The 22233-nt window shown below is 42.1% G+C and overlaps 1 protein-coding gene across 1 annotated transcript in view; it reads right to left on the bottom strand.

Annotated features, from left to right (window-relative positions):
• Positions 1-19033, bottom strand: part of fibcd1b (fibrinogen C domain containing 1b) — a gene marked incomplete at both ends in the record, with an annotated part of 121369 nt that extends 102336 nt beyond the window's left edge. The window contains one exon of the mRNA XM_080018431.1: positions 18962-19033. Within this exon, the coding sequence (XP_079874557.1) occupies positions 18962-19033 (72 nt within the window). The remainder of the gene's footprint in view (positions 1-18961) is intronic.
• Between the last annotated feature and the right edge of the window lie 3200 nt (positions 19034-22233).

Here is a 22233-nt window from a genome sequence, read left to right as displayed (position 1 = left end):
CTGTATTTACTCGTCTCTGAGAAACGACTCTTCTCTTGTCCTCCATGTTGAAAACATTCCTCTGCAGTAACCTCCATTTCCATTTCCAAACCGCAACCTTGTCCAGGCTTCTTGGATTGGTGAACGTGCATATTTTATTGGGCCAAACCAAATGGATTAAATATGAATATGAGCTATAGCAGGGGGCGAGCTACCCCTATCAGCTGCATCACAATGCTGCAACCGAATGCAGTGTTTCTAAACCTTTCTCCAAAGCACACCTTTTACAATGAAGTAATCCCACGGCACCCCACTACCCTGTTAACCAACCCGTGTGGAGCTGTGCTTATTATTATTGCCTACTAATAGTGATGCAAGACTCACGAACGATTCGTTCAAAGCGAACAAATCTTTCAAATGGGAGTCAAGAGTCATTCCAAAAGAAAATCTTTGACTCAAACGGAAAATAATTACTGAGGACTAAATCAAAGTCAGAGGCGGAAAATGCCAAGGCTTTTGGCAGATAATGAATTTGACTGGTTTACTCTGCATTCCACCAAAACAATAATTTTGAGAGATTTAAAAGCCACCTGAGTTGCTTTTTTGGGGGTTCGCTAACAGAGACACAGGTGACAAAATGATGGTCAAGGACAATCCGCTTTATTGGCAAGATGTAACACGCCGGGAGCAGCCACACCACCCCCACACCACAATGATTCTTGTGGAAATAGATGACTTTGTGAAGCCTTGCAATTTGGATCTTGCAACACAATAAATAATTTACAGTTTTTTTAAGTGGAATTATGCCACGGCACGGCACACGAAACACCAACGTAATAGTGATACTTATTTTCATATTTTGTGTCCTGCTACATCAAAGACATTTGGAGTAAGTTTCATTCAGGTCCAAGAATCTGGACATTTCATTTTCCTCCGGAGATGAAATCACAGCTAATTCTTTTGATGTTCCAAATTAAACGATCAATCAAAGAAGCGCTGTTTGCTTTCAAAGAACCCTCCATGTATCTAATTCTCTCATTCTCCCCATCTTATTTTCTCTACAGCTGTCTTTTCCTCTTCAGTGGGATGAGATGTCCCCCACATCCCCACATGCACCCTTCTTCTGTGTTTTTGATTGATTTGATGGTTTGAATAATTTAAAATGGGGTCTTTTGGAATAACATGTTAAATTCACAATTTATTCAAATGTGCCGCTTTTCTACGGGAGTCTGAATAATGGCTCTGCGGATTTCATTTTTGATGGCAAATAAATAATGGATGTTAGTGGATAAGACTGTTAATATATTACTGAGTTTAATGGCGGTGAAACAATAAATATCTCAGCGTGTGCCTCCACCTGCTCCGTCTGTCTCTCTCACCGATTTGTCTGCCTTCTCATTGTTAATCTTTTTTTGCCTCCCCTCATCTTTGTCCATCTCATCCTTCTCTCCTGGCGTCATGTTTCAGTTTGTTACATATCTTCCTATAGTTGAAGATCAGAGTCTACTCCTGGTCCAATATGATAAGCATCCGTTTTCCTTGGGTGGAGGAGTGTGTGGGGTGTGGGGTATAGGGGCAGGGGGTTTCACTTTATGTTGAACTGACAAGGACTCTCCATCAAAGCAGAAATTAAGACATCATTATGATTCTTGCTATTCTTCTTCTTCTCATTATTATAATTATAATTACTATTATTCACCACAACCATTATTATTATTATTATTATTATTATATATTATTATTATTATTATTATTATTATTATTATTATTATTATTATTAGGGGTCCGGCCCGCAGGAAAATTCTCTGAATTTTGAAATCCAAAACTGTTTGAAACAGAGGAAGGGCAGAAGCTACGACCATGGTTCATCATGTTGGAACCGGTATGTCACAAACATCTCGTGGTTGAAGTTTCATCCAAATTGATTCACATACGGAGCAGAAATGAGTGAAAAACCAAACAAATTATAAAAGTATTCAGCTGGTCCTGCTTGACTGACATGCCACTATTCGTAAACAAAATGAACGAGATGAGATTTAGAGTAAGACGCTTTTTTCGAATGTACGACTGAGTGATGCGTTCAAGATCCAGTGGGCTGTCGGAAAAATAGAAGATGTTCAAGTTCGAGTTCAAGAGATTATTTGTCGCATACATACACATGCAATGCTAATTACTCACAGAAATACCAATTTTCTTTTTAGTATTTCATATATACGTAACTTATTGTAAATGTAATTCAGGTAACATAGTCACCACCAAAATGATTGGGTGACGCAGTGTCCAGGAACAATCGTAATTCTTAAAACACCGGTCTTGAGGAATATTTAAACTGAACACAAGAAACGCCACAAACAGACATAAGTCCATGTTGATTCGTCCAGACGTAAGTCAACGATGTTTGTTATCTTTGGAACTTGTGATGCATTTCACAGAAACCAAAAAACTGTAATACCTAAAAACAATAAACTGGACCCATTTATTATTATTATTATTATTATTATTATTATTATGTTTATGATTACATTTATAGTAATAATAATAATAATAATAATAATAATAATAACAATAATAATAATAATAATAATATAATTTAGTATTTGGGGAATAAACACACGTGAAACATTAGTAGAAAAATCAGTAGAAAATTCCAATTACATGCTGACATGGAATAGTTTGTGATCATTGTCGGGCGTGGGGTTAACAACCTCACCCCGTAAAAAAAAAGCATGTTACGGAAACGACGAGAAGAAGCCATTCTGGTAAGGAGAAAATGGTGGGGGCTCGTCGCCCAATGTTCCAGCAGGAACGGGAGGAACTAACTAACTAACTAACTATTGATTGAAATGTTATGAAACAGTTGATTTTTAGGGTGCACTGAAGACTGTTCCTTCTTTCCATGTCTGGATACACTGCATATGCATATGCATATCCTGCAAACATCTCTGCATGAAACATGGCAGATTGTGCCCACTCTAGTGTCAAAAAAGAACCTGTTCTGTTCCCAGGCAGCGATAAAGGTGTCTCCGCCTTCACCCCTCTTGTCGATACACTGATATTAACCTTGAGACACCTTATGGCGCCTGACCCATAATGACGCCATTACACTTCTCTCTCAGCTTAACCGAGTCATTAGCAGGTAAATATATATAAATAGGAGCAGGTTTGCCAAGGAAACGGCTTCATTTGGCTCGGAGGAGAACCGATAATGTGATTTCAGTACAAAGTCAGAGAAATACTCAATCAAAGTCACTAAAAACTCTAGAGGCGTCAGCGTTTACAAGACCCAAGACCAAAGCGGCGGTGTGAAGATGGGTTTTAAACTTTTTACTGCGGTCAAATGAGGAAGAAAAGTATCGCAAAACGTAAAGAATAGCGATGTTATCATATCGGGACCGAAGCATTGTGACAATATCGTCTCGTCAAGATCCCTGGTGGTTCCCAGCCCTACTTTCATCGGTAGGTAGTCATAGAACATACTGTATAATGTGTCTAAACTCCATCATTTAGATTTGGCAACTACCTGGGGATAACCATCTCTCTCCCTCTCTCTCTCTCTCTCTCTCTGTCTCTCTCTTACTCTCTCTCCTGTCCTATAGTGTTTTCTCCACTCCAGATCCTGTGGCTACACCAGATCGGCTGCTTGATTTTTTTTTTTTTTTCACCCATTTGTCATAAATTATTCACTGGCTTGTAGAGGCTGATTAATTTCCTTATTATTTACTGTTGGGACGGAACAAACTCAGTTTAACATAAACAATGAGCGCTTGTGTGGAGTGTCTCCATATACATGTACCCTGAGTATACTCGCATGAGTAGTTTGGAGTCTTGATTAATCGCCTGGTTGTGAAACAAAGAAAGTGTCCATTTCGTGGCGGGAGCTCTGGTCTCGGTTTTTGACGGCAACATATTTTCTTTGATCGGGCTCGGGCGCCACTTGAATGGGAGGTCTATTACTCTCCGATCAAAATCACCAGGAGGAAATTGGACAGTTTGTGGCCGCAGATATGGAGATAGTGACCTATCTGTCATGGGAGCCGCTCCGGCTGCTTGTCTATCAAGACGGCTGATGCGGGTAACACGTGCGCCAGACTGGTAGCTCCCTCGTCCTTCACCTCCTCCTCTGGATCATTTCCTGCCATCTGCGCTGCTCTAATCTATCTTCTGCTAGCGATTTTTTTATATACGTTTTTTTTATTTTTATATTGTTGGTTTTTTGGGGCTTATGTTTAACTAACCCCAACTGCATTTTCATCTATCTATCTATCTATCTATCTATCTATCTGTCTATCTATCTATCTATCTATCTATCTATCTATCTATCTATCTATCTATCTATCTATCTGTCTGTCTGTCTGTCTGTCTGTCTGTCTGTCTGTCCCTCCCTCTATCCCTCCCTCCCTCTACCTATCTATCTATCTCCCATGCTGCTCTTTGTTTATCTGCAGTGAGATTCTGTCTCAGCTTGCAGACAGATCAGTCAATATTTTCCGCACCCAACTGTGCTTTCCCCAAGTTCACTCAATGCGTGTTAACATACATACGTACATTTTGTCATGAATGCACATATGAATGCATAGGGAAACAAACAGCATCCATAAGTAAGGCAAAAATGCAGTTTGTGTGGCAGTTTAAAGTATTGAGAACCAAATAGTTGCTGATTAATTATGGCGTGTATGTTGGCCGTGTCGTTGCCTTGATGATGATTTGTGGCGTGATTTTTTTTGCAGCCAGTCTGAGAGAGAGAGACTTCAGGGAGAGCGTGCCTTTCCACTCAGTCCTCCGACTGAATGGCATTTCCTTAATAACACCATCTTGCTGCTGTCGTGTGGGAATAAACTTTGAGCGATCAGCATATATTTGCATCCTCCTGCAAAGCGCACGTCCCTCTAGCTTGCCTGAGGTACAAGATAGCCACAGCCCACTGTTTTTCCCAATGTAATGTCCACCTCTTTGATTCTATGTCACTCAGAATAGCAGGCCGTTCTACATTCTGAATGACAGAATGCACAGCCTTTGTTTTGTTTTTTTATTTCACTTTTCCTGTCCTTTGATTACTTTCTGCATTTTTGCATGTCTCTCCTTCTATCTGCCTTTCAAGATGTCTTAGCCACTTTGCCACACCGATAAATTTATGTCGAAACACCACCAGCCGCACCCAGCCCCCACAACCATGTCAGCAAGAGAGCTGGAAAGTGAGAGAATGGGGATGAGGGAGGGAGGAGAGTGAGGGTCAGATAACAAAGGCAGAAAAAAGAAGAACAGGGCCAAAGGCACAGGGGAGAGCTGCCGTCATTTATAACCTTCAGTCTGACCGAGCCCTGCTATCTACATTGTACAAAATGGCCCCCACCAGGGCGGAGGCTGAACCAACATCACAAAACTGCTCCTGACCCATTAAGACACTGAATCACTTTCGATGGGAAAGAGCACTTCATCTATGTAACAAGTTCTCAGTAATGGCTCATTACCACTTTGATCCACCAACACAATCTCTGCTCTCGCACATTCACACCTTCACGCCAGCAATGTGGGTCCGCGTTGCCGGGAAGCACTTCACTTTTGATCCTACAACTGAATAACACTTACGCCAACCTAAAGAAGGAGAATGCCGTGAAATCTTTCGAAACCATTAGAGGCACATCAATACTTTTTTTTTTTAACCCTTGTATTATGTTGGACAGATTTGATCCAAATGTAGGTGTTTATCATCACTATCATAACTAAAATACTGGTTAACATACAGTCCTTGTTTCAGCCTGAGGCCAGGTAACTAATTCTGTATAGAAATTCATGACCTCTAATTTGTGGTCATGAACTTCTATACATAATATTGACATCTTGATGTTTTTGTTTATATCTATAAGAACTTTCCACCCAATTTTCAAATTTTGGCCCTAAGACCACAAAGAAGAATAGGCCTTTATGAACTAGCAGCTAGTATAAATAAGAGGGTCTTTATTTCTCTCTCTCTCTCTCTCTCTCTCTCCCTCTCTCTCTCTCTCTCTCTCTCTCTCTCGCACACACACACACAGCTCTCAATAAAAATATAAAGACCATCCCCTCTTATTTGAACGAAAGGTAAAAAATATATTCAATCTTCAAAAATGTTACCAACGCTCACTATTTACTCACTCAGTCACACACACACAGAAGCAATTGCAAGAAGAGGATCATGAGCAGAAGATTCCCAGTCAATGAAGCCTTCACTCTAATCTTAGACAGTGACAGTGAAATAGAGGAGGAAGCGTCCGAAATTGAGGACAACGTTGAACATAATTCATCCTCTGGTGAAGAAGAGCAAAAAATACACAGGTTGAAAGAGTGGCGATGCTGATGTAATGGAAACATAGCATGGTCACAAAGCCCCATGCAAGTCAGGGAAGACTGTCGGTTGAAAACATCATCAGAATGGCCCCAAAGCCGACCAGATTTGCAGTAACACCGGTGCATGACATCAAATCTGCCTACTGTTCATACTCCAGTGAGTGGAGAGGATTATTCTGGACTTCACAAACCCGGTGCTTTATGGTGTGTTATATATTCATTAAAATTTGCTATCTTGTTATTAAAAACAAATCAAAATCAAGATTCAAGATTCAAGATTCAAGAGGTTTATTTGTCACATACATATACTGTACATGCGTTTATATATATATATGCAGTGAAATGTCTTTGCAACACACCCGGAGATTATGCACAACAGTTACTAAACCGAACATACTAGCTAACCTCATTCCTACCTAGCTAACTAATTGAAACTAACTGATTAATAAAACGTAATGCAGTTAGTGATACAATAGAATAACATAAATAAAATAAAAATAAAATAAGACTCAAAAAGATAATTCAGAGTGGGGGTACAAAATAGAAGTAAAGGGAATAGAGTTATGTATATGGGATAGGCTATTTGTATATACAGATACAGGCAGTAAAGTGCATGTGAATAAAGTGAGTATGGACATATACAGTACAGTATACAACAGTACAACATAGCAATACAGTAACACCGAACAGAACAGCAATGCAGCGCAGTATGCAGTTACCTTGAACAGTGATACAGTAACTTGCAGTAAAGTGTGCTACATACATTACAGTAATGCAGTGGGGCCCATGTGAGTGTCTCGGTGAGGACCCCTGGTGAGTTCAGTTCTTATGGCTTGCGGGAAGAAACTCTGTCTCAGTCTCTCTGTTCTCGCTGTGTTACTGCGGAGGCGCTTGCCTAACCACAGCAGCTGGAACAGTCCGTTGTTGGGGTGATGAGGAGTCTTCATGATCCTACGGGCTCTGCTACTACACCTCCTGGTGTATAACTCCTGCAAGGGGGGGAGGGTAGTTCCAGTGGTACGTTCAGCTGAACGCACCACCCTCTGCAGGGCCCGCCTGTCCTGAGCAGTACAGTTCCCAAACCAGGCAGTGACGTTGCCTGTCAGGATGCTCTCCACTGCTCCAGAGTAGAAGGACTTAAGGATCCTCACCGAGACCCCGAATTTCTTCAGCTGCCTGATGTGGTAAAGATGCCTCCTCGCCTTTCTCACCAGAGTGTCTGTGTGTGTAGTCCACGCTAAATTCTCCGTGATGTGGACTCCCAGGTACTTGAAGCTGCTCACCCTGTCGACAGAAGTCCCATTAATCACCAACGGTGCCCGCGTCCTTGGTTGTACTCCCCTCCTAAAGTCCACAATCAGCTCCTTGGTTTTGCTGACGTTCAGGAGGAGGCTGTTGTCCTGGCACCAGAGTGACAGGTCAGCCACCTCCTCGTGGTAGGCCTTCTCATCATCATCGTTGATCAGGCCCACCACAACGCACCAGGACGCAGCCCTGGGGGGATCCTGTATTCAGAGTGACGGAGCTGGACATATGTCTCCCCTCCCTAACCACCTGGAGCCGGGCTGTGAGGAAGTCCAGGATCCAGGCGCACAGCGGAGTGCTCAGTCCTAGCTCCCGCAGCTTGACAGCCAGTCTGGTGGGGACTATGGTGTTGAAAGCTGAACTATAATCGATGAACAGCAATCTCACATAGGCTCACTTCCGGCCATCCAGCTGCGTGAGCGTGGTGTGCAGTACCTGGGAGACCACATCGTCCGTGGATCTGTTCTGCTGGTACGGGAACTGCAGCGGGTCCAAGGTGCGGGGAAGGGAGGCGCAGATGTTATCCTTAATCAGCCTCTCGAAACATTGAAATAATACAAGGAACAAGAGACAAGAGAATCAAGACAATCAAAAACAGAAATCTGTAAATGTTTGAGATTGATCTTGCTTATTTAATGAATATTACCCCATTTATTCCCTTAAAAATGCATTGATATACATAAATCAATAACTCAACGCACAAATAGTCACTAAGTAAGGCTACCTTGGCACAACAGGAACTTGGTGCTCAATTCTGATTTATTGCTGAGGTTTGGTTGTTCATGTTCATGTTTTAATGTTGCCAAAATCTGATAATAATGAAAGACGTCACACCCGTCACGCACATTAACCCGAGTGACATTCACAAGGAAATAAAAAACTAAATGGAAGTCACTGAAGTTACAGCTTCTGCTTTAATTTTGAAGTTAATGTTCAGAGAAGGCCAGCTGCTAATGTCTCCGCTAATGGAGATGAGGATGAGGAGGCAAAAAAAAAAGAGCCAGGGTTTTAACTTCAGCATTTCCGTGCAGCCACGGCTGCTGTCGGTGTGGGATGGGAGCCAGCAGTTGTGGTGGGGCCGTGGATGTGGACAGTTTCTCTGAAACAAAAATCTGTTTTATAAAAATATTATATGTTAAGATATTATAACTTAGTTATAATATGGATATAATAGTAGTATAATAGTTATAACCCATAGTAATCATTTATACTGATCCATCGATACATATTTTATACCCAAAACCATACTGCCACCTGGCACTTATACTGGGCTTCTTGTACCATCTTGGCCACTTGCACCTGCAGTGTGAATGTACCCTGACAGCAATTCAATGCATATGCAATTACAGTTATTTTTTGGAATGCATTTGCATTGTATCCCTAAGCTGACACACTCATATAAGCTGTAGTTCAATTAAAATACCATTACTTCAAAAATCTCATTGGGTGGGCTCATAAAGAATTATCTGGGTAGTGGAAGTCGAGTCTATGTGCAAATAAATATTTGAAGAAATTTCATGGTCATCATTCCTTACGGTATGAATTAATGCAAGTTTCATGAAACCAGCGGGAGTTGAACAAAGTACCAATCAGCCACAAAACCAACACTAATAACCACTAATATTGTGTAGCTTGTCCCGTGCCACCAAAACCGCTCTGACCCATTGAGGCATGGACTCCACAAGACCTCAAAAGATGTCCTATGGTATCAGCACCAAGACCTTACCAGCAGATCCTTTAAGTCCTGTAAGTTGTGAGGCGGGGCCACCATGGATCGGGCTTGTTGTTCCAGCACATCCCACAGATGCTCGATCCGATCAGACCCTAACCCCGGCCATCCACATGATGTAGAAGAAAACTTGATTCATCAGAACAGGCCACCTTCTTCCATTGCCCCATGGTCCAGTTTGGACGCTCAGGTGCCCATTGTAGGTGCTTTCGGCGCTGGAAAGGGGTCAGCATAGGCACTGTGACCGGTCTGCGGCTACGCAACCCCATACGCAGCAAGCTGCGATGCACTGCGCAGACCTGCCATCCTTAGGAAAATATTTTGAGAACCACAATAGTGTAACAATGACTCAATCTCATAACGAGGCTCATCACATCGTATGCGAGCTTCTAAGACTAACTATATACAGCACACACATTCATCTCATTGGGATATACCCCTTGAAATTTTGTAAAGTTACCAAACATGTTCACCAACTAGAGATGCACCGATTGCAATTTTCTTGGCCGATTCCTATTTCAGCTATCTGCTGTACATCGATGACAAATACATCCCGTGATCTGATCACGCTCATGTAATAGGATAGCTGCACATATGGACTACCGCTGCAATTTTCAGCTACCACAATAGTGAAGTTGCTGATTTTGACACTGTGTTTATTATTGTTCATTATTAACTATGGAACAATAATAGAACATGAAACTGTCACAGAGTTCCAATAAAATTTGAATATGGGACTGTCACCAAGTTTCTTTTTTTTAATTCTTCTTCTTATTATTATTATTATAAATAAACAAAAAAATTAAAATAAAATGAACCTGTGCTGTCGGCATGTTGGGCATACAACACAGAGAATTGGTCTGCCATTGCATCCAGGACAGAGTTAGTCTGCAAGTGGAGTTCAAGTTCTTAACCTGCAATGCAACTCTTTATTAATTCTTAATAAATAATAATATATATATTATATATATATTAATAATTATATATATTAAATAATAATATTAATTCTTAAATCATCAAGAACTGCTGTAATAACTCTGTGGTTGACCTGTAGAATGACAAGAGCACAGTTTTTGGTTATATAGAACCACCACCAATCCCCCTCTTTGGAGAACTATTTTATCATGTTTGGGTCTATAAACAACTGATCACTACTCCAAGAGGGGGAGAATCACCACGGGTGAGACAAATAAACACAGAACCGAACAACATTTACACGGAAACATAAACATTGGACGACAACATGTATTGAAAAACAGAGTTAATCAGGTCCAGGAAAACTAGAACAACAATTGGGTATGTGGCCTCTTCCTGTCATAGTAATGGCAGTAAATGAGGGAGGAAAGGAGAGGAATGCAACCAGGAGGGTGCTGGGGTGCATTCGAAGCAGGTGTGGTGGTGTGTGCATGTGTGTGTGTGTGTGTGTGTGTGTGTGTGTGTGTGTGTGTGTGTCTGTGTGTGTGTGTGTGTGTGTCTGTGTGTGTGTGTCTGTGTGTGTGTGCAAGGTGTCCGCTGGTGAGCTTATAGGACTTATCCCAATTGGATCTGGTGTTTAAGGCCGGTTTATTAAGTCATTACGAAAAATGAACAAATAAAATAAATGGCCGACTCCTTTCACTCTGGTACACTGGAAGTCCTCCTTTGCTCACTGTGCGTTAAACTAAGTGATTCAAATCGAACGACTCGTTTTACTGAGTGACTCATCGAGATTCAAGTCTCGAAAAAGAGTCCGCTGTGACAGCGATAGATACTTTGTCTGCAGAATTTAGAATGTTGTCAGGTGATAATTAAATAATTTATCTAATCTTCTTTGTTTACCTTTACATTTTTGTGCTTTATTATAACCCTCCCACTTCCCATTTTACCTCACAATGCAGCGTTACACCTCAGTGGATAATAAAGTACCGCTGCATATCAGAGGATGTTGAGCGAGAGGAGAGGGAGGGCTTACAGAAACACAGGTCAAGTTCAAGAGGTCATAGCATCTGGTCCACTCCGAGGGATGTAGTTTAAATACCCAATAAATGTACGGTATTGATTGATTTCTGTCATTGAATTACAATTATATATATATATATATATATATATATATATATATATATATAATTATTATTATTTTTTTTTGCTTAGTTTCAGCTGGCATTTCGTACCTGCGTAATTTGACTAAGAATTGCATAGTTGGTACACAAAATGCCTGCAAGTTGGCAGGTCTGCACTGTGTGTTCTGACACCTTTCTATCATAGCCATTAACATTAACTTTTTCAGCAATTTGTGCTACAGTAGCTCTTCTGTGGGATCGAACCAGACAGGCTAGTCTTTGCTCCCTATGCACATCAATGAGCCCATGGGCACCCATGACCCTGTCGTCAGTTCACCGGTTGTCCTTCCTTGGACCACTTTTGGTAGGTGCTAACCACTGACAGGTGCCATTGGAACGACATGATCAATGCTATTCACTTCATCCGTCAATGGTTTTAATGTTGTGGCTGATCGGTGTATAAATGCATTATGAAACATGTCAATCATTAAAAAACTGAAAGAGTAGAACAAATGAATTAACAACATTTGGATTAATTTGGATACATGAAGTGACATTGTAAACAAACTTGAGCATGAACCAGGGATGTGAATAAATAGAATAGAATAGAACTTTGTACTGGATGTGTGCTAAACAGTGCTTGAAGGGAGAGGCGATACCCTGAGTAGCTAAAGAGCTATCATGTGTATTTGTAAACAGTCAGCACTAAAGGAAGCCTTTAAGCATTTTATTTTGTCTAATGAAAGTTCAGGAAATTGGAATTCATGATTACAAATTGGCTGAACAGGTCACGCATTCCTGCACAGCAAGTTTGTCGGATTCAAACGTGATGTTCGGCGTGATGTGTGAAAGGGTTTTCAGAGCTGGACTCAAGCTTGCATTCAGGGTTCCTCCTCGTGTGTTCCATTGTTTTGCATTCTCAGATGAGGGTTACCGCAACCATGGGCTGGAGTGTGTGAGACAGCTTCACGTGAACACTCAAAATTGTGAGAACTTCAGAACAAATATGGGGCCGTGGAATGGAATGCTCGTCTGGGGGTCCATGAACATGTACATGTTCACTTCCAAATAGACTTATTATAAGAACAACAAGAACAGCCGTTACAGCCCTGATACTACAGCTTTCATTTATTATTGATACGTGGAGCAGCCATCTTGGATTTTGAGGTTGGTTGCTGTGAGGGTCTTCTGACTTTCAGGGGGCGTTCCCGTTGAAATTTCCGACTGGGAACTCGGAAAATCCGACTTTCCAGTTCAAATGGAACGCAACAATAGACCCAGTCGACTAGTGGTGAGAAGTTTGGTTCTTTTTGGAGATTCAGCTTAAACAAATTTAAAAGATTTGTTCGCTACGAGTCAATTGTTTGCGAGTCTTGCATCAAAAAAGTCTACATTATCTACATAATCACTCCCATCTGTTTTTTTCAATCTTCTGGGCAAAAAGCATGGGAACGCAGACTACAAAGTATTTTGGCCCAGTTCCAGACTCCCAGCAATGCAACATCAGTTGAAGCATGGGAACATTTTGGGTTCCCAGTGAACTACAACAGCAATGGAGAGCGAGTGGCGGATTGGACGAGGACGGAGTGTTGCACAGTTGTAGGGTACCATACCGTATACATGCACTACATACACTACTCCTAATGGGGACGTTTATTGTTTTATTATTCTTCCGTATATTGTAATTTAAAAGTCTGGACACCAGATATAAGACAACCTTACTTTTTCCAGACGTATTTCCAGGAAAGGAAACCGTCTTATTTGGGGCAAAACGATCATACCAAAATGAGAAATGGCAGTTTGGCAGTCGGTTTTGCGTAAAATCCAACGGGTTTCAGCTCGGACACCGGAGCGGACCGGCAAAACTGGATCTCGACCCCAACTCTAGCCGACTCTTGAATCTTTCGATGTCATTTTACACTTGTGCGTAGTATAACGTGACTCCAAAAAGTGATTTGATGTTGACCAAGGAAGAAACTGGCCTGCTCGCATACCATTAGTAGTTGTGAGATGACCATGAAATAAATGTGCTTGATGGAGTGGTTGTTGCTGGGTTAGTGACACTCCATTTTAAGAATCTACTATGGCAGCAAGCTGGCTGCAATGTTTTAACCCCTGAAGAGATGAAATCGGCTGCAGTGTGTCACATACACTTTACACCTTACACAAAACACCTCTCTATTAAGTAGCAACTATTCCAGAAAGCAATAGCAAATAGTAATGAGCATGAATCATGTTAATCGTCGTAAGCCAGCTCTCACAAATTAATCCTTGACTAAATTAATTTGTTGGGTTTTTTTTACACAGACTTTTTGGGAGTTGGCTTTATGCTTAACAACAACAACAACAACAACAACATATGAAATACATTTTCTTGTCACAATTATAAACTTACATGAGCAGGTGGCCAGTTCTTTCATAAGGGGACATTAATTAGAATTGTATATTAACATAACTGACAACTAGGAAATGCCATATAACGCCCCATTTCTCCGGAATTGTCATTCATAAAAATGGCATTATGAGGATTTTCACAAGGTGGGGGAACAGTCCTGCTTTCAGAGGTAATAATAATAATAATAAAATTTTAACAGTGTCTACAGTGTAATAAAGGGACTTGCCAATGCGAAATAACACAACACAAACAGAAAAAATGACTACACGTTGGGTATTAAATTGGTATTAAATGTTGTTTCCAAAAGTAGGGGGCTGGGGTAATTTGCACTTTGAGGTGTGGACACTTATATGTGTTTTCGCACCGCAGGAACTTTTTCATAGTTCTAAGATCTTTTTTGTGTCCACACTGAGAACGCCATTCTTGAGGTACTTTTTTAGCTCCTACTCCAGGGCAGGGACGAACCGGCGCAAGAGGAACCTTCAGTGACATAACTTCACGGTGATTGGTCCAACGCATGAGACAATGCAGCACCGGCAACCCCTGTAAAATGGTAACAACAACCAAGAACTTCAACCAAAAATAAGACCATTCATACAAAGTAAACGTGTCTATGTATACACTTAATTTATTGATTTACAAAAAAACAAAAACAAAAATTAAAAAAAACCCTCCGCCCCAGCCTCGCTGCGGACTCGAACATATCCTTGACTAGTATGCCCTAACCACGTCGCACCGCTCAGGGCGGCGACCAGCCCATGTACACTTTGCACCAATAAAAACAATAACCAATAAAAATAGCAATTTTTTTTTCATTAGTAGATGTGTTTATTTCATTTATTTTATTGTATTTTCCAACGCTGTCCTGATGTGAGCCCTTGCCTAAGATAGTCAGAACAAACTTTTAAATTACCTTTCGTAGATCTAATACGAGTGAAGATTCAGCAAGTGGATTGCTTTTTTCTTGCCTCAAATTTGTTCAGCAACAGATTTTGGTGGGCTGATAAGGTGAAATAAGTTCAAGTTTACAGACTATTATACAACACGAAACTAAAGCTGAAACCCCATTGGCTGGCGTCACGTCAGCGTTCCTACTGCCGGTGCGAATGCAACAGGAAAAAAAGTGAAGGTTTCTCGTTCTCGAGGGACCTCCCCAGTTCCTAGTTCTCCTCGGGGATTCCCCAAAACTGTTTGGGCCAAAAACGCCTCATGTTCCGGTATTGCACAAAAGCCTCAATAGCCAATTAAATTAAATACCTTAAGAAGTGCTAATATAAATAATGGGACAATGTTATATAATGTTATATTAATAAATTTATATTAAAGTTTATTCAAATCCTTGAGTCAAAAACTATTAGTATTATTCTGTGTTAGCCTGGTAGAACAGTGTGTACATGACTATATGACAGTAATGCCTGAGAGAAAATTCCAAACATAGGAAAATTGGTGAATATGGAAAGTTACCCTAAATTAGTTAACTTAAGTTACCCTTTAAAAGAAAGAATCTGTACTTGTGATTTTGCCTGAGAACCATTGTGTGACCAATCTTTCTGAAACTATTGGATAGATGTAGGATGTGATGTATTCATTTTAACGGCTAACACACACACACACACACACACACACACACACACACACACACACACACACACATAGTACGTTTAGTGCTGTCACAGTTAACACATCAAGGTTTGGGTTACTTGGATTTAATAACATTCCTCCCATTAATGGCATTAAGGCCAAACCAGTAACCCCTGCATCTATTTAGCGGTTTACATCTTTGCACATTTCACGGCAGATGAACAAAGTGCCTGTGATCAATGGAGAAGAAAGGTGATCCACCAAAAGGATTAAAATCTCCTCCGGGTGTGATCAATGAACCAAAGAACTGAAGAACTGAATTCAAATATCACAGAAGTAGATTGTCCTTAACTAATCACGGCCAGAGTTTGAGTCCACTCCAGCCACGACCCTTGAATGGTCTGCTCTCCTACTTCTGAGTCTTTGTTGTGTTTTTTGTTGAATTTTTTTGGTGAATAAATATGATTTGTTTAAAATAATGAATTGCTTGTCAGCCCAAAATCGAACTACGCATGCGCAGATGGAGAAATGAAAAATGATCAGAGTGTACTTCCATGATTGAATTTGCATGGAGCTGGAGGGGAAAGGTAATGCATGCAGCTCTGTTAGTATGCTGGAGAAGTTTGGAGGTGTGAGGGTTAGGGCCAGTAAGGAACAGGGCGGAACAGATCTAAGGTTGTTAGAGCTGCTCTGCTGTCATTCACCCGCAGGGAAATCACAGGCCCAGTGAACCAGGAGGCACTTTTTGGCCGGCTTGGTTCCACTTCGCATGGCCTCCCTCCCCACGTACCTCCAGCCAGCTCAGCAGGTTCATTAGTCGGACAAGGTTGCCCACAAATCAGCCGGCCCCGCAAGACACACACACAAAGACGGACAACCGTAGGATACATTTCATATACTGTTATAGAAAAAAATGTTTTATTTTCCACGTTTAAAGGATTGTTTTGGAAGACGAATCACCAACGATGAGAGGGATAAGTCAACTAGGCATAAAGCAACCAGAATGGTCCACCAGCCCTCTAGTGGTTTGACATGCCTCCCTTACCGTGGGGGGTGGGGTCTGTGTGGACCATCCTGTGTGTGTGTGTGTGTGTGTGTGTGTGTGTGTGTGTGTGTGTGTGTGTGTGTGTGTGTGTGTGTGTGTGTGTGTGTGTGTGTGCATGTTAAATTGTATGGAGGCAAGTCACAGCTGTATCTTAAGGTATTCTGCTCATGCACACACACGCACACACATCCACGCAGTCCCCTCACTTCTTTAGAAAAGTTCGGAGTGCTCAGAGTGTTATTGATCGCTTCCAACCCATCAGACCCTAGTGGGTTCCAGCTCAACTGTGTGTGTGTGTGTGTGTGTGTGTGTGTGTGTATGTGTGTGTGTGTGTGTGTGTGTGTGTGTGTGGAGCGTATGTGCTGACATTATACAAATGCGAGAGGGATGAAGGTGGAGAGATGAAATGATGAGACGGAGCACAGTTCATCGGGTTGATGATTATGATGATGATGATGATGATGATGATGACTGATACATTTAGTTTCACCCTTTGTTCTGTTGAGGATCATGAGTAATAACTAAAAATTATGCTCTCCTCTTAGTGCACTGCAACCAGTTTCTTTGCCATTGGCTTGTTGCCATTGCCATTAAAATAAATGAATTTAAATTTAAATGATTGCTGATGTGAATCGTTCTATGTATAAAGCATTGCTAATGCTATATAATGCTTTAAAGCATTAGCTACGGTGGCTATTTTGATTAAATAGATACATGTAGATACCAATTTATACCAAATGTGATTTACATCTTTGAGCTTCAAAGTTTGTCTAATATAATCAAGGGTCCCAAAACAAAAGCACATACGTGGAAGACAGCACACCCACAACACCCAATTAAATAGTCCCCAAATCACTCAAGAGCAAGTAGAAGTTGCAAAACAAGATATATACTGTATATAAAGGGAATGAAACCTAAATATAAACAGTTGAGTCAATTTGTGCATGTGTTTACACGTGTTTGCATCATACAACTGGGGGAAATGGATTGATAGTGGTGATCAGGGTAAAATTGTTCCTTTTCCCCATATCTACCACCATTTACCACCATTTACCATCTTCCACATTTGACATGACACGTCTGCCTTCTACCATGGCAGTATCATCAGACCATCTCAACAAACAACAGTGTAGTCATATTATCTATGTATACTGAGAATTATGGTAAGTTTTACATAATGACCAGTAATAAGAAAAGGTCAAGTAAAAGTCCTCTGTTCAACATTCCACTTAAGAAAGTATTTGAGTGCATCAGGTTAAATGTACTCAGAAATAGGTAGAAGCATCTGTTCAATATCATGACATCACATTTGGTTGTAGAGATGCACAGGTTTTCCATCCCTTTTGTATTCCATACAACAAAATTACTGTTCAAATGCACTTTGTTACTTTCCACCCATGACAAAAGCTATAATTGAGTGAGGTTTTTTGTAGGATAGCCAACAGACCTGTGAAACTGTGAAAACCATGACAACTGATTTTGATTCACAACCATTTAGTCAACAATTGATTGTTTTTTTTAATTTACATACCAGATATCAAAATCTGGCAATCTATATGTTCCTATATTATACACACATGTTGAGGCTATTTGTTGTGAAATAGGCTCCTGGTGAAGGAGTATCTAGAGTCGGCAGTTACTCCATCGGCAGTTACTCATTACACACACACACGCACACACACACGCACACACACACACACACACACACACACGCACACACACACACACACACACACACGCACACAGCAACGCAGTGAACAATTAGAGTCAATGGATCAATGAAAAAAAAAGATGACATTTGCTTCAATCGATTTCTCAACGTGTTCTCAACCTGAAATTGAGAAATCAGGAAAACCTAAAATATATACATAGGTTTAACAAATGCATCTAGTGCCACCAATCTAATATTTTTTCCAATGTGCATGCATTATACGCACACGCACACGCACGCACATACACACGTGCGCGCACAAAGGCTAAAGGCTTCTTCAACCCATTTGCTGACCTTGTGAACACGCACTGACTCAACCCCAAAAGTGATTATTTTTCTCTCAGCTGCAACGCACCATAGAGACCAGGGGACCATGCGCTATGGGATGATTTTGGGTTTACTGGGAAATAAGGGAGTGCGTTTTGATTGACCACTGGAAATGCTGCACATGAGACTCCATAACCGACGGGAAATAGGGTTTTGAAAAGACAGGAGGCGCAAAGACCGCCACCCCATCCACGAAAACCCGCTCAGCATCCCCACTCGGTTTATCCTACACGGACAAACATTGTCGTTTGCGTCAAGATTTTTTATTTTTATTTTTTTTTGGGGCGGGGGACCGGGTGATCCACGGGGTAGGTTTAGACACCGTGACAGCAACAAGAAGTGGGGGAGTTGGAAAGCTCATCTGCAACAACACACTGGTCTGCCCGAGGTGTGCGCCAAACCAAACCCCCAAACCCCAAACGCTGCGCCAACACATTACGCACGCACCGTGGGCTTTTCCCCCCCTTTTATTTATTTATTTATCTATCTATCTATTTATTTCTTTCTTTCTTTATTTTCCACGTACCTGATTTTTATGCCGAGTCCCATCTTCGAGTTCTGAAGAGCTGTTCATGATTCCCCATCGGTCATTTACCATCCTCCGGAGAATCTGGATCCAAGACCCGCCTGGCGATCGCAGGCGGCACAGCGGAGGAAAGAGAAGCTTCTTTTTAATTGTTCCTCCCGGTTTTACTCCATAGATAGGTGCTCTAAGGGTTCACTGCCGTTCACTTTGAGAACTTCAATCCCTGCCGAGTTGTCTTCAGGAAATCGGAGCGTTATCCCGACGCCTCCAATTGAGGCAGGGGCGGCGGCGCGGTCCCTCCGCTGCCGCACCGAGACCCGCAAACTTCCCCAAACGGACCGCGTCCGCGACGCTGGGGACGTGTACCCGGGGGGGGGGTCCAGGTGAGGAGATGCCACCGCGTTGGAGGTTTGTTCCCGGGATAAACAAACTGATCTTTTAATCTCTTTCTTTCTTTCTTTTTTTTTTTTTTTGCGAATCCCTATTTCCAAATAGTTAAAAAGACTCAAGGTTGCTCCTCGACACTCTCACTCCGCCGCTCCACACACGGCGCGTCCTCGGCTCCGTCTGATCGGCGGATGCTCGGGAACACCGCCCGGGCCGTTCCGTTCCTTCGGCGTGCCCTACTTTGCAGTGCGTGGGGGGGGGGGGGGGGGGGGGGGTCGACAAGGACTGTGCGGCGGGCGATTAGCGGGGCTCCGCGCAGACGCCGCACGGGGCGCTCCGTGCCTCCTCCGGCTGTCAATCAAAGTCCTCGTCCCTTCGGTGCGCGCAGCAGCTTCCACCTCCGTCAGAGGTGCCCAGCCCTTTGCGCGCGACTGCCGCGCCTCCTGCCGCTCCGCGTGGCGCTTCACTTCCACCGCACCGCACCGCACCGCACCGCACCGCACCGCACCGCACCGCACCGTGCAGCACCGCACCGCACCGCGCCGCGCCGCGCCGCGCCGCGCACCCTCCTCCTCTCCATCCGCACCGCGCAGCGTGTGATTTATCCCACGTCACACGAGGTTATTGGGGCTAATGTGGTGCAGCGTTTTCATTCAGCGGGATCTAAACGCGACATTTATCAGATCAACAAATGGAACAACTGGTGGGAACGGGAATCAGAGCATGGCAATCAAAACTTTGCCATTCCCAAAACAAATCAAATAGGCATCCGTCATGTATGTATTTTTAAACAAATCCTTTAACCTTCCATGTTTGATAGGGGTTTTTTTTTTTTTTTAAGCGGGTGTGACCATCTTAGCGCAAAGATTAGGGTCAAGCTTGAACAAATGTTGCAGTTTCAAATGGAATTCTGGAAATTAAAGTTTAGTCCACCCCACACAGACAAGGAGTTTTGAGACATGAATTTATTAAGCGTTCCTTAATCAACATTGTCGACACCGTTTTGAATTAAAGCAGATTGCAACATTGTGGATTACAATAACACTTGTTCAGACTACACTATCTACATTTTCTGAAGCCTTATGGATGTGGCCAATTAGCATGGATTAATTTATCTAATTTATTTATTTATTCATCTCTCATCTTATTCATCAATCATCAAATGTGTTCATCTTATAATCATCGTTAGGCCTACAGTATATCATGTAAAAATGTCTGTAAACCTACAGTCAAGGTTTTACAGAGGCTACTATGAAACAGTGTAAACCAGATTGAAATATGAAGGCAACCATAAACTACCCAAGTGGAAATACGGTATTGGCTTTTCTAGTGCTGTGTTGGTGGAACACCAGGATGAAAATTGAAAATGTTAAGGTACAAGCAGTGCCTCTAGACCTTCCACTGTTCTTTCTTTCCCCACTGACATGACATGTTTTAATGGAGGGAAGACAGCCAGTAATCCACTCGGCATTGCAGTCTCACAGAGCTTGTCCTTGGAAGGTGAAAAGGCATAGCATATAAACCTATAAACTGTAAAAAAAAATAAAAAAAAGCTTTCATAGTTGTTTTTTTTGTTAACAGTGGTCAATGATTCACTGTTTCTATACGTGTTGAAAAATAATCCCCTCAAAGGGATGTCTATTTTTTTAGCCGTGAGAATGTTGTTGTCAGATGTTTCCAATTAAATTAGTTTCACATCTAAATCATTGATCTCACACCAAGATAAAATGTGTCTTTGGGAGATAAACTAGCACACACCATGATCCAAGGCAAACCACCTTTCTTTGTATATGGACTCACTGTTATAATAGCCAGCCAGAGTTTTCTGGTGTTGTGATCAATTTTAGGCAGTTTTGATGGACAAAATGCCAGCGGTTCAGCGGTGTAAAGGATGAGGGATAATACACATCCCTGCGCCACAACTATCCTCACAGAGAGGGGGTCAGCAATGTGGGGTCAAAGCGGCTCAAAGTGCCTCGTATCTGGTGGTAAATTTAGGCTCCGCCACCATGTTGTGAAAGGGTTCTGAGCTCAAACAGGGTTCTATTTTTAACACAGAATGACGGCTCCTAACGCAGAGATACTTTTCAGAGATAAGCACAAGTACAAATTTCGAGTGCATCATCAAATCAAGGGTTTGCAAACAGGATTGTGGCGCAAACGATTGAAATGCTTTGGCTTATTTTACATTCGCTTGAAATCAACACATGCACTCCTCCAACCCAAGTAAACATTTCCATTTTTCCATCCATCCATTTTCTCAACCTCCTTTCACCCACACTCACGCAACTGATTATTTTGTCACCTTCTTTGTTAAGAAGGTGGATGACACCACCTTCTTCGCTACATGCCCATGGTATTACCTGCCCTCTCGATCCCATGCCCTCCTCTTGTCAAAACCAATCTGTAGCAACATCCTTCCCTTCGCCATTGTCCTGATCAATTTCCTCCTGGCCTGTATGCATGTATTGAGGGACCTTCAAGACTTCTACAGTCCAACGACCGCTTAGGAAACCGTGAGTTGACCCTGCTGTCATCCACAGTGACAGACCTGTATCCCTTCAGTTCTGTTCCCATCTTCCTCAGAACAATCTCCTGGACATTCTTCAATCTGGTTTCAAGGCTTCCTACTCTTACCATAGCTGTCCTCATTATGTCTCCTTGCAGCCGGAGCTTTATTTGCTCTCTTCTGTCCTTATTCTCCTTGACCTGTTCGCTAGATCCAACACAGTAAACCAGTGAATACCTTCCCTCCACCCTCTCTGAGCATGGCATTTCACACCCTGACTCCTCCTGGTCTGGCTCCCACTACACTGCTCTCTGGATCTCTGGCCACACCATGCAGACCCAACTGATTGCCCCTTGTTCTCGATAAAAAAAGACCT

This window comes from Zeus faber (assembly GCF_960531495.2).
Source record: "Zeus faber genome assembly, chromosome: 17".
Taxonomy (NCBI): domain Eukaryota; kingdom Metazoa; phylum Chordata; class Actinopteri; order Zeiformes; family Zeidae; genus Zeus; species Zeus faber.
This window is presented reverse-complemented; position numbering and strand designations above follow the sequence as displayed.